At 38.7% G+C, this 17,921-nt stretch overlaps 1 protein-coding gene across 2 annotated transcripts in view; it reads right to left on the reverse strand.

Moving 5' to 3' along the window:
* Window positions 1-17,921, reverse strand: part of Magi3 (membrane associated guanylate kinase, WW and PDZ domain containing 3) — a 197,971-nt gene that overhangs the window by 50,020 nt on the left and 130,030 nt on the right. For both annotated transcript variants that reach the window (XM_087616098.1, NM_139084.3), the window contains 2 exon segments: window positions 16,668-16,845; window positions 12,722-12,801 (listed from right to left, as the gene is read on the reverse strand). In XM_087616098.1, coding sequence (XP_087472224.1) covers window positions 12,722-12,801; window positions 16,668-16,845 — 258 coding nt within the window.

A 17,921-nucleotide genomic window follows, 5' to 3' on the forward strand; every position in this document is an offset into this window, starting at 1 on the left:
GTTATATTTCTTTTATTTAAGATGCTGATATGAAACTCATGTTCCCTTAAATCCAATCCAAGCAGCACCAACTGCTACATTTTTCCTTTTATACATCATCATTTACTATGTTCCGACCTACTTCTCCAAGAACCCAGCCTTGGACTTCTGCCATTTCAAGTGCACAGCTCAGATCTGTTTAGGGCCAAAGGACGGAGCTGCTTTTCCTTATGTTAACTTTAGCTGAGCATCTGAAAACTAACTTAAATACCAGTGCATTGGATAACCTGTATCTGTGTAATCTGCTTTGGTAACAAATATCTTACACAGTATTAGGATGTACTATTAATTTCAAGTGGTTAGTTAATAAAATATGAAAAAAACTGAAGTCACATTCAAATTTCTAGTAGTTGAAAAAAAAAACAAAAACAAAAAAAACATGACCTCTCCAACATAAACCCCTGAGCCAAAAACAATCTTTTTCTTTCCCACTCTGCACTCCAGAATGTTCAGGTTTTTGAAGAATCATTTTAATAGGCATGTACAAATTAAACTGTAGTGTTGCCAGTTACATATAGGAGCTGAGTAAGAAACTTGTTCTTCATTTTTTGAAACATATCCTCATTATGTAACCAGGCTGGCCTTGAACTCCAGTGATCCTCCTGCCTCTGCCTCCTGAGTGCTGGGATTATAGGCATGTGACACAAAGCCCAGAGGAGTTGGAACTAAAAACCAAACACCTAACAAGGAAAAACTACAGTTGTTGTACCTTATGAGCTCCTGTCCCTTTATTTACTTTAAAGAATTCTGTTTATAGGTGCTTGCCTCCATGTGTGCTTGTGAAGGCCAGAAGAGGGTGTCAGAGTCCCAGGAAGCTGAATTACTGGTAGTTATGGGTGCTAGGATTGAATTTAGGTCCTCTGCAAGAATAGCCAGTGCTTTTAAATCACTGAACCAACTTTCTAGACCTGTGTCGTTTTATTTTCAATTCTTTTTTGAAGTGCATATGCTATAAACAAAACACACTGGAAAGGTTTGTAATACATGGAGAGTTTATGCCACTGACTCAGTTATGATATATCAACCACATAAACAAGAATTCCACTGAAAAAACTGACAAATTTTTACTGTAATAAAAATTTATTCTGCATTCAGAATAGAGAACAGGTTATTAGCCTCTTGAAAAACTCTTGGAATTACCTCATCTCTCTTCTCTATCACGTGTACATTTTTTGAATTTTAAAAAATATTTTGAGTCTCATACACACACAGAATGTACTTTGATCATATTCCTCCTACTGGCTTCCCTAACTCCTCCCAGATCTGCACTCACAACTTCAACCTCTTTTGTCTTAATTCCATACACAGTTACATGGCTGGTTAGTGGTTTCCAAGTGTGCTGAGGTTTTCTGGTTTTCCTTTGAAGAACATGGTGGAATGTTGAGGTGGAGATGATGAAAACTAGAGTGCTGTGGTTAGTCTTGTCAGCCTGATGAGATCGGGAGCCAGCTAAGAAGCATGCCTCTGGGTCGGTCAGAGGGCAGTTCCAGGATGTACTAAGGGGAGAAGAGTTCCCTTCATCCTCTCCACTGGGTGGTAGTTCCCATGATACAAAGAGATCCATGGGAGAAAAACCAGCACCGCTTACCAGTCTTCCCTTCTGACTAGTGAGTGGATCTATGTCCACTACTGTTGTCCTCCTTTACTGACATGAGAGCTCAGCTTGGCCTTTCAAAATGTGGACTGAAGACCCACGGGTCCATGAATCTTCTAGCCCTCCAGCATCACACAGGAACAGCTGAGACATCCAGCTTTGTAGATTACAAGTAGCTACAAATTTGCAGCTTGTAGACAGCCATTGCTGGACTACCTGGCTCCTGATTTATAACCCATCTGAGCAAATCTCCTTTAAATGTATATTGATTCTGTTTCTCCCACTAAAACTGCAACTAAAAAAATGATTGAAGTAACTGAAATATATGGAAACTTTAGAAAAAAATGTGAAGTAATGAGATATATTGCCGTTTACTTTGATCTGGTGTAGCTGTAAAGCAAAGAGCGGCCAGTTTAATAGCTGTAAGGTTTCATCACCAAGTAACCATTAAACAGGTAGGATGCTTGTCTTGGGAGAGCATGGAAAACCATGCACTGCTGAGCAGGACCCACTTCTGTAACTGTAGCCAGATTTATGCTCTGTCTTTGGAGAGGGCTGGAGAACTGAAGAAAACCAAACACTCTTTATAAAGGATGTATTAATACTTAAAGAGGATAAAAGACCAACATAAGTATATTGCAGCATGAACTTGGCCGTTGCCTATTAGCGCCTGAAGCAATCAGCAGCTAACAGATTAAGTGTAGCCTTCCTTAGAAACGCAAAAGTGGCAAATGAGCTACTCTTCATTAAGTCATCACCACTGGAAGCATCACAGTCTAATGAAGGTGGTGATAGATTAAAATGCCTAGCCATTTTATATAGTTTCTAAAGGACAGTTTCACTTATTTTCTTTCTCCTTCCTTTCTGTTCTTCTTCCTGTCTCCTTTTTATTAAAACCTATTAAGAACACAAAGTGGTTCTTGATTAGACAGAAAAATAGAAGAAAAATGACAAGCTAAGATAGGGCTTGGAGGGCGTCAAGAGGAATACTATCAACTCTGAGAATAGCTACTAGAAAAGCCTTTTAAATGCAGAAATGTTTGAGTGGTCCTAAAAGACAAATTAGAGAAAATGAGGTCATTCCAGACAGATCAAGGAATACTGAAGTATTAAGAATGCTTTGCCAGACAACGCATGTATGTATGTATGTATGTATGTATGTATGTATGTATGTATGTGTGTGTGTGTATGTATGTGTGTGTGTGTATATATATATATATATATATATATATATATATATATATATATATATATCACTGAGATGAAGAACTGGTGCCTAGCGCCTTCTCCCCTCAGGACCAGAGTCTCTGGTATAGGAAGCTCTCTGCATGCTACCAAAGAAGAAAGAAACACCAATCCAGGTACAAACCCAGGGTAAAACCAAATTGTGGCAGGATCACACTATGAAACCCAAAACTGTGTTATCTATTGAAAAAACCTGTTTCTAGTTGTGTGTGCTCAGCCCTTAGCACACCTTTAATCCTTCTGACTGGAATACAGACATGCCCTTAGTATGCACCTTTAATCCCAAACATTGAAGTTAAAGTTAATTTGTAGAAGGAAGCACCCATGTTTGACAGAGAGGCAGACAAAGTGATGATGAATCAAAGAATGATTTGACCAAGCATGAGATGTCCAACTCTCATGAGAAGAGACGAAAGGGAGGTTACTTAAGAAAGCAGCGCAGAGGGAGAGCTAGAGGGGAGTCTCTTCGGCAGCTGGTTAGAAGCTGGAAGCATTCTAGACCATGGTTAGACTGTCTGCAGCTTACATGCTTCCAGGACTAGGCCTAGGTTAGCAGATGCAGGCAAAAGCCTTGAAGATGACAATTACAGCAAGAGAATAAGAGGTACATTTATACCAAATACTACTGATATAAATTAAAAGAGGAGGAGGAAGAGGAGGAAGTAATGTTAAAATGACTGCTAAATATATTCTGTTATATTCATAGATCAAGTCTTATTCAGTCATCATCAGAGAAGCTTCTCCCTGCAACAGATGGGATCACATACAGAGACCCACAGCCAGACACTGCCCAGAAAGTAAGAGACCTCGGAGGACTCAGCCCTGAATAGACATCAAGTCCCTCCCCTTAGACCTCAGGGAACACTTCAGAAGAGGAGGCAGAGTGTAAGAGCCAGAGGGATGAAGGACACCAAGAAAACGAGCCCTCTGAACCATCACGAGCTCAGAGACTGAAGCAGCATGTACAGGTCTATACTGGGTCCTCTGCAGATATCATGGCTTCCTAAGTGTGCCAATAAGTGGGTCTCTAATTCTTGTGCCTTCTCTTTTCCCTCTGTTGGTCTGTTTTGTCCAACTTCAATGTGATAGGTTTCTTTTTTTATCTTACTAGACTTTATTTTCAAATACACACACATTTTTTTAAATGAATGGATGAATGAAAACCTAGCTGCTAGGGTAAAGGTTATCAACTGAACTGTTGTTATACTTAGTGACACTGGGTATCAGTCCAGGGCAGTCCTCATTCAGTAGTAGGTGACCAACATATAGTAGGCTGGTTTTTGCTTGTGTTTTCTGAACTTACAGTTGTGTAGGGAGGAGGAAAGGTTATGGGACTTGAGGGAGGAGAAGAATATGATCAAAATATTTTACATTTAAAAACGTTCTAGACAATAACAAAAAAGAATAATCTAATTCAGACAAAAGGAGCACAGAGGGGTCCCTGAAGAACTGTGCTTAGAAAAGAACAGGTGTGTGTATGGAAACACAACACTGGCCAAAAGAAATGGGCATATGATAAAGAAGACAAAAATGTATCAATGCCATGACGACACTTTGAAGGACAAGGTTTAATTGTCTTTTAAAAATCCTTAGTGTTTTATCAAATAGTCTTTTGGTAGACAACAGGAAGCAAGAAAGAGGGAGTTATTTCTTCAGAAAGGTTAGTTTAATAGTAAAAAGCAAAGTCTCAAAAGATTTTGGTTAAGTAGTCTACTCGGTAAAAAAAAAAAGTTAAATACGTAGCCTCTAAGACACATATTGACCCAACATGCACACCAATACACATACACACACATACTATAGTTGTATACATATATAAACACAGTAATATGTATCTAGTAGAGCATATGTAAACCTGATGTTTAAAAGGAGAAGAAATAATTGTCAGTATCTTGCCTTCATGCCCCTCTAGGCCCTCATGTGACATATCGGAGAATACCAGCTCCACTTTATGTATCGTAAGCTGAGGCATTCACGTCTGTACTATGTCCAACCAGCAACACTTCTGTTTACCTCTCTTAAAGGAACACTTGCATCACAGGTACACATGGGCACAAGTAACCTATGAGATGCCACAGTGTCACGGAACAGCCAGCATCCACTGGATAATTCATGTGGCAGTTTGATACATGGAATAAGTAAGAATGCCATCACAAAAAAAATTAGTGACGTTTACTTTCAATAATGTTATGAAAGTAAGTTCCAATGTTTTCCTCTAGTATACCACTAGAAGTCTGAATACCGACATCTTGGAGACTACTGGGGTTAAGGATGCAGCAGAAAAGCAGAACAGCAGAGAGGAAACAAAAGCCCCATCCCTTTCAGTACAAAGTGTGGCAGCTTGGCAGCAGGTGTGAAGCCTGCCTAGGCCTACCAGCAACAGCTATGTATAGTATATGTGTTCATAGTAAAACTGTTTCAGGTTTTCTATATATTAAGAATTCTGACAACATTTAAAAATTAACATAGTAAAATGAAAACAAAACTAACCGACCTACAGGAACTGAGAGCTTTCTGGGTAACAAGACAAGGTAAAGAAGTAAGAATGGCTAGAGCAGTGGTTCTCAACCTTTCTAACACTGTGACCTTTAAATACAGTCCCTTATGCTGCAGTGTACCCCAGCCATAAAATTCTGTCATCGCTACTTCATAACTGTAATTTTCTTACTGCTATGAATTGTAATGTAAATACATGACATGCAGGATATGTGGTATGTGACCCCTGTGGTTCAGAATCATTCTACAGTCTTTGCCTAATGCTCAGAAAAATGGTGTCTATGATGAGAGAACAAAGATGTCAAATTTATTTTTAATTGCATTTGACAAGCCAATGAGACAACTAAAAACAGACTTAAAAAGCAATAGAAAACAGAGAAATCTAGTTCAGATTGAAGGACAATACTAGAGTGGGTCAGCTACCATCAGCTGATAGAGTAAGAGAAACAAATACCTCCCACCAAAGAAATCAGAAAATGCAGAGAATTTAGTAGAAATTGAATTGAGAAGAATAAAGGCAATAAACTGGCCAAACAGACAAGGTTGAAGTGCATACATACATTTGAAAGGGCAGTTTCTACAGTTTACATATCGTAGTTTATGTAATAAACTATGTAGCCTGACAATGGCTAACTTTACCATCACAAAGAGCTTACTAGGAAAGCATTGTTGACAAGGAAGATACAGTAGAAATTACTTTTTTCCTTAAAGAAAATACAGGGTCTGAGCAAGAGTGCCTGCCCCTAAGGTTGCCCACCCAAGTTTGATTCCTGGAAATCACATGATAGGAGAGAACACAGAATTATTCCAACTACTCCCACCGACCAACTGGCCCACCAACCAACTACCTTTCCCTGTCCCTTTTGCTTTTGTCTTATAATGGTTTTGTTTTTTGAGACAGGGTGTCACTACGTAACTGAGGACACTCTTTATCTTCCAGTGCTCTACCTCCCACGAGACGGAATTATAGACACGCTCCACCATGCCCTGCTTTCTCCCCTTGTCTTTTTCCATTTTTTAAATTATTTTTTAAACCTATGTGTATGCATATCTGCCATAGATAAATGACAAAGGGACTGAGGAAGACACCAGGGAAACAACATCTTTCACAATAGCTTCAAATAATATAAAATATCTTAGGATAACTCTAACCAAGTAAGTGAAAGACTTGTATTGTAGTGAACCATATTGGATTTGGCCCTGGCCACTTTGTAACTGTATGGCCACAGTTAAAGTCATGGGATTGTTGGACAGAGGCCTCTCCCATGTATTTACAGCACAGGAAGAAAAGACCAAGTAGTAAACACCAGGTGTCTCCACTGCATGACCTCTGCTGAGCCCGCTGATGCATGTGGAACCGACACACCTGGAGCACCCCTGGGTGGTGGTCAATTTACTTCTGCCTTTTGCTTCCTCAGCCTTTATCCTTGAGATTTAGGCTGGTCTTCTCGGATTTCTCCCTAATTAATTCAGGTCTCCTAGTAGTCGGTCCTTTGTTACCACCGAAGTCAGGGTTTCCCACTGTGCTTCCCAGATATTTTCTACCTGGAGAACTTGGGTATATAAGTGGTAAATAAAGCTACAGGAGCTTCTTCCTCACTCCTCACTCTTCCTTCCGCTCTTCCTCTCTTCTTCTTCTTCTTCTTCTTCTTCTTCTTCTTCTTCTTCTTCTTCTTCTTCTTCTTCTTCTTCTTCTTCTCTCTCTCTCTCTCTCTCTCTCTCTCTCTCTCTCTCTCTCTCTCTCTCTCTCTCTTCCTCTCTTCCTCTCCTGGCTTGACACGATAACCTCTGTGTGTGTGTGTGTGTGTGTGTGTGTGTGTGTGTGTGTGTGTGTGTGTGTGTGTGTGTTTCTTTCATCCCGTAGGCTTTCGCCCGACTCTCAGTACCGTGTCGGTGCTGGCGCCGACATTGTATGATAAAAACTTTAGACATCGAAGAAAGACACTGAAGAAGATACCAGAATATAAAAAGATCTTCCATGCAAGATTAATATAATAATAATGGCTATCCTACCAAAAACAATCTACAATTTCAATGAAATTCCCATCAAAATTCTTCACAGATCTTGAAAGGACAATCTACAGCTTCATATGAACATGAACACACACATGCACACACACACACACACACACACACACACACACACACACACACACACACCAGCATTGCTAAAACAATCCTGAATAATAAAAGAAGTGCTGGAGGTACCATCCCCAATTTCAAGATGTAAACAGACCTATAATAAAAACATGATATCCGCACAAAAATAGATAGGTTATGCAATGGGAAAAACCTGAAGACCAGACATAAATCTACACAGAGAGTACACCTGATGTTTGAGAAAGAAGCCAAAAATACATACTGGAAGAAAGATTATCTTCAACAAATGGTGCTGGTCAAACTGGATGGCTGCATGTAGAACAATCCAAAGGGATCCAAACCTATTATCTGGCACAAAACTCAAAGCTCCAAATGGATCAAAGACCTCAACATAAAACCATACATTGAACCTGACAAAAGAGAACGTAAAGAATAGCCTTGAACCCATTGGCACAGGAAAAGACTTTCTAAACACAGGCACTAAAATCAGCAATTATGGGACCTCATGAAACTGAGTAGCTTGTATATGGCAAAGGACACCATTGTTTGCACAATGTGGCCACTTACAGAATGGGAAAAGATTTTTATCAACTACCCATTCTATAGAGGGTTAATATCCGAAATATTTAAAGAACTAAAAAAAACTAGATTTCAGAAAAACAACTAACTCAATTAAAACTGGGATACAGATCCACACAGAGAATTATCAAAAGAGGAAACTCGATGGCTGAGAAAGACTTAAAAGCAAGCTTTAATGTCCTTACTAATTAGGGAAATGCAAATCAAAAGTACTTTGAGACTTTATCTTACTCCTATCAAAATGGCTAAGATCATCCTGAGTAAGGTAATCCAGACCCAGAAGACACATAAGATATATGTTCATTTATATGTGAATGTTAGCTGTTAAATCAATGATAATCAAATCACAATCTATAGAACCACGGAGGCTAGGGAGGCGCTGACAGACATCCCTAGGAAAAGTAAGTACGATAGTTTTTGAGGAGTGGAAAGATTGAGGTACTAGAACAGAAGATCAGGTGCAGAGGAGGGAAGAGGGAAACAAGAGAGCCATCTGAGGGGTAGTGGAAACCTAATACAGTAGAAGCTCTCTAAAACACACACGTGCCTCAAGGTGATCTAAATGAAATCCCTAAATAATAGAAAAGGCAGAGCCCCAATTGGCCACGTCTTGTCACCAAATGAAGCTTCCAGTACCAGGATTTGGTTACGTTTAAGTAAGTTGTAGCCCTAAAGGCCCAACAGGAACTCACAAGTGATCCAGGCTTTTGTTTTCCACAAACTGAAGGCAAGGTCCCACTCCTTAAGACACTCTCCACATAACTCACTGAGCATGACATGCTGAGCGGTGCCTACAGAGCGCCTTCACACGTGTTAGCATATTTTGATAAAGAAAGGTACTCTGCAAGCTACCCAGGAGAAATGCAAACCCCAGCTGAGCCATAAATCCTCTCCTCTACAATGGTGTTTTGCTTGCAAGACATGTCAGTGCATGCAGTGGTGGCACAAAGCGTGTAGGGTGAGAAGCCTGTGTCTGATCTGACTAAAGGCCCACTCTGGGGATGGAACCTATACCTGACAGTGCTTGGGTGACCAACAACCTGAGACCAGACAGCCAGGACCTTAGGGTAAAAACAAACAGTACTAGGCTTTTTATTTATAACGGCAATTAAGATGACTCCTGATGACACGTGCTGTACTGTAGATCAATGTCTTACTCGGCCATCCTCATAGAGGCTTCTCCCTGCTGCAGATGAGGACACAGAGGAGACCCACAAGCAAATGTTATGTAGTGAGTGACAAACCTTGGCACACTCAGCCCTAAGTGGGATGTCTCCATCAAATCCTTCCCCTCACAGCTCAGGGAACCCCGTGGGAGGAGAGCAGAAGAGTTAAGAGCCAGAGCAGATAGAGGACATACAGAAGACAAGGCCTCTAAATCAACACGAATGACCCACATGTGAACTCAGAGTCTGCAGCAGCATGCACAGGGCACGCACAGGTCTGTATCAGATGGGGTCTGAAAGTAGAGAGAAGTGGACGCATGCCCCATCCCTAGCTCAGAAACTATCTCCAACTGAAAACCACCTGCAAATGAAATGTTATTTCCCTCCAAGTGAATATCACCAGAGAAACAAGGTTCTCTTACAGGTAGACTGTACACCCTGCAGTAGATGCTAACAGAAAATGACCTCAACAGTGTCTTTGGAGGTTCCTTGTCTTATAATGTATCAGAGCTTTTGCATGTATGTATGTATGTATGTATGTATGTATGTATGTATGTAGTTAATTCTATCCTATTATTTTTATTTTTTCTTCTCTTTTCCCTTACCTTTGCATATATATTATAGCTTCTAGTTTAGTGTTTTTATGGGATTCTTAGGCATGCAAACAAGTGGTTGGTTCTCTATTTCCTGTATCTTCTCTTAAACTCTTTTCCTTGTGCTATCTTTATTTGTCCAATTCTGATGTGTTAGTCTCATCTTATTTTATTATGTTTTAATTTACGTTGTTATTATCCCTTAGAAGTCTTTCTGTTTCTAATGAGAGACAGAAAAGGGCAAGATCTGAAATGGGAGGGAAGATGAGGAGCAACAGGAGGAATAAAGGGAGGGGAATATGTAATCAAGATATATTATAGGAGAAAAAATCTATTTTCAATCAAAGGATAAAAACAAAGTACAGAAAACACATAGACACTGATACAAACACAAAGAAGCTTCATGAAAACACAAAAGCAGAAACCTTAATACATAAGCAAAAGACATGTATGTAGATGAAAATATGTTCAAACAAAGCAGATGACACAAAATGCCACTGAGCTTGTTCTGTGTTGGCCATCTACTGCTGAGCATGGGACGCCCAGTGGGAAAACTGCTTTCCCTTTGACAGCAGATGCCAACTGGAGACGACATTACAACATTTAGTAACTACTCATTTTTGCAATCACCAACTCAATGATATATTTCTATCACTCTTATGCGATTTATAAAAAAAATCTCTCTTCCCATCTTCATCCCTGGGTGGCATCTATCCTTTTCTGTTTCCCTAGATTTCACTATTTTCTCTTATAGTAAGTAGTGCAATGTGGTCATTTGCATCTTATCTTTTTTAACTTTGGACAAAGTAAATTCAGTGTGTTCATACATACACACATAATAAATATTATTTTTATTTATGAGTATTAGTCCCCTGTAGGGTTATATTATATTTTACATATCCATTATCCAGTTGGATTATTATTTTAGGTATATTTGTTAATAGTATTTACTATAAATACTTGCCTCTAGATCTTTGTGTATGTACACATACACACACACACACACACAGACATACACACATACACACACAGACACACACACAAACACACAGACACATACACATACACACACATACACACACACATAGACACACACACAGACACATACACACACACAGACACACACACATACACAGACACACACACACACAGACACACACACAGACACACACATACAAACACACACACACACACACACACACACACACTCAATTACTTTTCATTCCTTTTGGGTAGATACACAGTAATGAAACTGCTAAATCATATGGTGGAATGATTCACATTTACCTTTTTAAGAAACTGACAACATGTTTCCATTAATGGGAAGGGCTACTACTCTACCCATATTTACCCACATTGATGGTTTTATGTTTTGTAGCCATTCCAGAAGGTTTGAAAGCAAAAATCAGATATATTTTTTCACCGAATTATAAATCACTTCTTTATAAGGAATGGGGCAGTGGCTCAGCTATTGAGAGCACTGGCTGCTCTTGCACAGGACCCCTGTTTGGTTCCCAGCATCCACATGATGGCTCACAACCTTCTATAACTTAGCTCCAGAGAGATCTGCTGCCCTCTTCTGACCTATGCAGATAATATACGTAGTGGTACACAGATATACCAAACATCCATACATAAACTTCCTCAAATAGTTCTTTTTAGATTTTATCGTAATTCCTCTGTTAAATATATACTGCAAAATCTGGACTTGGTCTATTAATTTTTTCTTATCTCCCTTTCTCGGGGCTTCACAAGTGCTCTACCACTGACCTATAACACTAGTCCCTTTAAATATATCTTCAAAGTTTTAGATAGTGTCTCACTAAGATTCCCAGGCTGCTATTAAATTTGCAATCTTTCTGCTTCAATTACATAAATAGCTAGAATTATAGGCCTGTGCTAACTAGAATTGGCTTGACTTATGCATTTTTTAGTGGGATCTTTAAATATTTACATTTTTAAAAATTTTTTATTAGATATATTTCTTTACTTACATTTCAAATGTTACTCCCCTTCCTGGTTTCCTGTCCATAAGCCCCCATTCCATTCCCTCCCCTCCCCGTCTCCTATATGGGTGTTCCCCTATACATCCCCTTATTGCTACCCCCTCATATTCCCCTGCACTAAGTGCAGAGCATCAATTTTCCTTCTCACCCACTTCTTACAGCTTGTATAGAAGCTACCAGTCCCCAGTCACCCGCTCATTCTCACGTATTTACTTCTAAAAGTTTTATGGTTTAGTTTTATGATTAGGCTTTTGATTTATCTGAAATTAATTTTTATTTAGGAAATGAGGTACAGATAAGGTTTGCTTTCCCAGGATGCTCTTTGTTACTTTATTTATATATTTTGTAATACTGGTGACAGAAACCAGGGCCTTATGTTCATAATGTCAAACTTTTCTAGCACCATGTGTTAAAGATGTTTCCTTTGCCTCAGTGGATTGATTCACGGCAAATTAATTGTAAATCAAATGACCAGATATGTATCAAACTATTTCTGGACCTTCTATTTTGTTACCTTGATCTGTGTGTCCTTCTGTAAGCCCTATACTGTCTTAATTTCTGTAGCTTTAGAGTAAGTCTTCAAATTTGGTGACCTATACTCTGCACTAAACATAATGAAGTTGTGCCTAATTCATTAAATACTTAGAATTTTTAAAGTTTGACTTTAGGATAAAATTTAAAAGCAGCAGAGACAGTTTTCTCTTCTTAGGGGAGGTTAAAAATCCTATGAGATGATCTACAATGGCATAACTACTACCCTCAGCTACTTATGATGACCATTCACTGCTGGTGTGTGTATGAATATTGCTATTTGCTTAGGCTTTTGGAAAGCTCATTATCTAGGCAGGAAGAGTGAGGAAGGACAAGGAGAAGAGACCAACAGGAAAGGTTTCTGAATGGTACCTCCATCCTCACAGTCTTCAGGGGCTTTGGCTTTCTTGCAGAGACGAGGATCCAGCCAGGTGGTTGTCTTCGTATTGTGACTGTAGTAGGAGAGAGATGGCAATTAGAAATCGTAAAATAAAGAGGGAGAAAAGCAAAGATTCAAAATAACTAAAAAGCATATGGCACTAGAACATTTATCTCCTACAGATATATTTGTACACCGCACACTCAATGATCATATTGTTCCCAACCCATCGCTTGAAAATTGCCATAAAAGAAAGGTAATTCTAGAGGCGCAAGTTTGAGAATGAAGAGTTTAAAGAAGAGATCAAAAGTCAAGTACAAAATGATAAGCTTATTTAAGCAGTCAAAACATTTCAAAGGGTCAGCACATAGCCACACACTGTGTATTGCTAGCTGGCAAAGTCAGACTAAAATCATGTTTGCATGCATAAGAACTCCTTCCTTCTTTTCTTTCTTTCTTTTATTTGGGGGGGTGGCGGGGGTAACTGTCATTTGTATGTACAGGGCTAGGGACTGAAAATGTAGAGGCAAAATATCAAACAAAGCTTCTGTTCTCACAGAGATTCTTTAAAATAAGATAAAACTTACAATTTTTATGGTTGCTGTTTCTGCAGTATACCAGTAAAAGTCATGGCTCTGATTAAACACCATTCTATAAAACTATATTTTCATCAACATGGGTCACATGAAAGAAAAAACAAAAAAGGTGGACCGGAGCAGAAAGACCATGCCATTGCTCCTTTCTATGAAGTAGGCCAAAAACTGTTATCAAAGAACAATGTGCTTAATTTCATTATAGGCTAGGATTTGTCAGCTTCAGGCCAAGTCACCATGCAAGACAAGAATGCTAAAACTATTAAACCGCAGGGACGACAATCAGTGTTAAAGTCCCTGACACAAAGCTGAGGATTACGTCTAAGATTGTCCTCTGTCCTCCACTTGCACAGCACATATATGGTGCACCTGTACCTACACACATGTACTTGTGCTACATGTATATACACACACATGCACACACATACACACATAATAAAAAAATCTCTGAAAACAGGCATATTAGAAAAGAAAAAAATTAGAGAAAATGTAGGAAGGCGACATAATGTCATAAGTATTGTTGAAGTTCTGTGAGCATAGTGATATGAAGTTCTCTTTCCTTGTCCACTTTTCAAAAAGAAAAGAATGGTTATAATTTGATGCCCCAGCATAGGGGAATGCTGGAATGGTGGGGCAGGAGAGTGGGTGGGGGAGCACCCTCATACAGGCAAAGGGGGGGGCGGATGTGGAATGGGGGACTGGTGGAGGGGTAACTGGGAAGTGGGATATTATTTGAGATGTAAACGAATGGAATAATTAAAAAAAAAAAAAAGGCAGAAGCCACCCCCTGGCCCTCTCCAACTGTCTCTAGCCCCTACAGTCTGTGTCTACCTTCGGTATGATGCTTGTTGGCAGACCATGGCAGAGACACTTTTTTTGTGTATATGCTAAATAATTTATATAGGAAAACATGAAAGTATTTTAGAAAGTCAGTGTCAGACAGAGAGAGAATATCCCTAAAATAAAACCGATGAAATAAAATGTAGGAAAATGGAAGAGATCTGAACTCGTAGATGGCTAGAAGAAAACAAATGGTCAGGAAAAAAAACAAAAAAACTGGAAGTATCTTCCTAAACCAAATTCAATTTCTACTTGAGAAAAGCCTGACTTTGAGTACACAGTGCAGACATCACTGGAGAATTAGCAAAAGTAGGTCACCTGTTGCAACCTTACCCAATATTCCCCAGGGTGTAAGAGAGTATTCACAAAGGTAATTCCTACAGTGTAAAAGCTAAACCTTCTGGACCTACGTTAATATTCTTTTCTTACAGTCACACATTTTAACATAAGCAGTTAACACAGACCTGCCACATTAGCTACAGAAATAACACTGTTACTCTATCGGTAAATATTCACCTGGATTCTCGCTGTTCAATACATGGTTTGGAAGCTTTTTTCCTATTGCATAGGTTACCTTTTTACTCACTGACTGCCTCATGAAAACGTTTTTAAATTTATAATCTCCACTGTTTTTGTTGCTTTTGTTTCCTACCAGAAAGTCTTTGTTAAATATAATTTCCCCCTGTATTTTCATTTAGTAGTTTAGTTTCAATTCTTGTTGAAACAAATGCATTTATTGTATGTGTATGAATATGTACCTATACAAGTCTACATTCGCCACACTCTTGACTAGACCCAAGGTTGCCAGAGGGCATCAGATCCTCAGGACCTAGAACTACAAGTGACTGTGAGCCACTGACACGGACGGACGCTTGACTGAACCTGGGTCCTCTGGAAGCAGAGCAAGCACTCTTAACCACTGAGCCATTGTTCTCTAGGCCCTAGTTTCAATTCTTATTGTTTAGGTCTTTAACACATTTAACTATGAAGACTGTTGTTTATAAATTCTCCTTATATTTTAGGGCCTAGTTATAAACTGTCCTTGAAAATCCCTTCAGTTCTTCATAGAGTGTATGTGGTTGTATTGTTTTGTGTACACTTATGCACTGATATTCATGAAAATGTACTATGTGTGGTAAAGACCTTGTCCTCAACACCTGTCTTTTAAGCACTACTCTGACTTGACTGAACGAAATGTTCATGAGACTGTCTAAAGAAGCAGACTGAAGTCCTGAGACTTAATTAATGGCAAAAGGGTTGAGAGGGAGGGAGGGAAGATGAGAGACAAAGAGACACTAAGAGATACAGAGAGATAGAGACAGACAAAGAGAAATTCTCTGAGTGTAATACCCAGACCTCAGTATTTTCAGTTAATTATTACGTTCTGTAACTTTACTATATTAATACTCTACTCTTGAACAAATTGTTTTAAAGGTTAGACGCCCAGGTACATAGGAGTACAGAAAACCTTATTTATATTGAACTTTGAATAAATTATTTGCACAACATTTTCTAGAGCAAATAACATTCAATTTGAGGCTGATCTAATTATGTGGTATTCAGTACCTCTATGAACATTATATTAATACTTTTCCATAAAGATCCTATTTACATCAGTGGTATTTCCTAAATATATTATCTTAACACACCAACTCCAAACTTCAGGACTGAAAACACTTGAAGTGGATAATGATCTGCTTCTCTTGGTCATTTTGTTGGTTGGTTGGTTTAAAACAGAGTTTCAAGATGTAACCTGGAACTTGCCAGTAGACCAGACTGGCCTTGGACTGAAAGAAGTCCTTCTGTCTTTGTCTTCCAAGTACTGGGATTAAAGGTGTATACCACCACACCTAACACCTAGCTCTTGATGTAATTTTTGAAAAGCTTATTAAATTGGGATATCTACCTGAAAGGTTTTTTTTCTTTCTTCAAGTGAAGCAAAACATCCTTTATTTCTTTTGTTTTTCTATCACCTATTTCCAAACCAGAGGTCAGGAATGGGGCACAGCTCCGTTGATAAAATACGGACATGAGCTAGAGCCCTAGAAGTTACATGACAGAGCCGGGTATGGTGGGGTTCCCTGTGCTTTTAGCCCTGGGGAGGAGAACGGGAGCTCACTGGTCAGCCAGAAAAGACTCAATGGTGATCTTCAGTCCCGTGAGACCCTGTCTAGCAAACAAAATGGACAGAACCCCAAGAATGACATCTGAGGCTGACCTCTGGCTTTGACACATGCGCATCCTCCAGAGGCAAAATATACTGACTGTATTATTAGCAGAGGAGGGGAGATGTCATTCAAGGAAATAACTAGATGAAGGATCAACTCAAATGAAGACATTTTTAAGTAAAAACAAGTGAAAGCTTAGAGATATTGGCATGAGTAATCAAACTATGAGGTTTTTCCCCCTTTCTTTTTTTCTTTCTTTCTTTTTCTTTTATTTTAAACATTTCAGTTTACTCCCCTAGTGACAGGGCATGCTGGAAGAAATGCAGCCATTTGCTTACTCAATGAAGTAGATCGTTCCTGTGTCAGTGTAGGCCATTTCCCAGTTTTTGGGCAGCGGCTCCAGATTCTCGTCTCTCATCATATAATTTCTAAAGTCCATGGAGCGATTTGTTTGGTTATAACTTGGAACAGTCTTCATCCAGCAGTCAGACGACTCAGAATGCATCTCTCTAGTTTCTGTCATTGTTGGAAACAGAACCGCACAAAGGATAGATAGAGTTTGCTTGTTTTTTTGAACAAAACGCCAAGTGCGTACATCAATGCACATATATTGCAATTAAATAACTGTAAATTTTCTTGTCTATTAAGTGTATGTCTCTTTATTAACTTTGAAATACATAAATACTCAAGTTTTTTTCATTTTCTAATTAAAATGAATTCTACTCATCTAATGCTAGTCTGGGAAGGCAGAAAAAAACAAACACTACCACCAGAATCAATTCAGGAAGAATCTTAACAGCAGCGCAGTTCTTACACAGACCTTTTATGTGCCAAGCTCTATTTGAAATGCTGAACATGTACTAACTCATAATTCTCATAGCAATTCTATTATTATTATCTCCATTTTATAAATTGAGGAAACCAAGCCACAGAGAGGTTAAGTTAGTCAGGTCACAGAGCCATTAAACAGCAAACCCAGGATCTGAATCTAAGCAGCCTATCCTTTTGACTGCTACACTAAGTAACTTTATACATTTTAAACGCAGGTATTTAAATAATAATTTATTTTTAAATGTTAAATATAATTCTAGTAATACTAAAAACGTTTGTAGTCCCAAAGTCTACATTATAGGTAGGCAAACTGAAACCTGGTTATTATCTGGGGAGTCAAGTAATACAGTAATACACTTAGAACACATTCCTAGAACTTAAACATATTACATTCTATCATTTTCACAGTTTCTACATGCAATACTTCTGAATTAGAGAATCGAAAGAAAAGCCTCTGATATAGTCATCCCTTGAATAAATCTACTTATACAATATATTAATCTTGCTACTTACTGAGAAATCAACAGCAGTAACTAATATAGCAGCTATAATAACAATATCCTGTTCTAGAAGTTATGCAAAGGTATTCTTTTTTCTCTCCCTCTCCTCCAATATCATTGCTAGTCACTAATACTTTTAGACCACTTCTGACTGTGGGTAATAGAAACTGAGAGGATTACTGAACTACGTTTTTTCTTATTCTGTATCTTATGATGACCTTGTTGATTATTTCATGGATAAAACAGAGCCAAGTACAAGCA

This window comes from Rattus norvegicus, chromosome 2 (assembly GCF_021556685.1).
Source record: "Rattus norvegicus strain SHRSP/BbbUtx chromosome 2, alternate assembly SHRSP_T2T, whole genome shotgun sequence".
NCBI classification, from domain to species: Eukaryota; Metazoa; Chordata; class Mammalia; order Rodentia; family Muridae; genus Rattus; species Rattus norvegicus.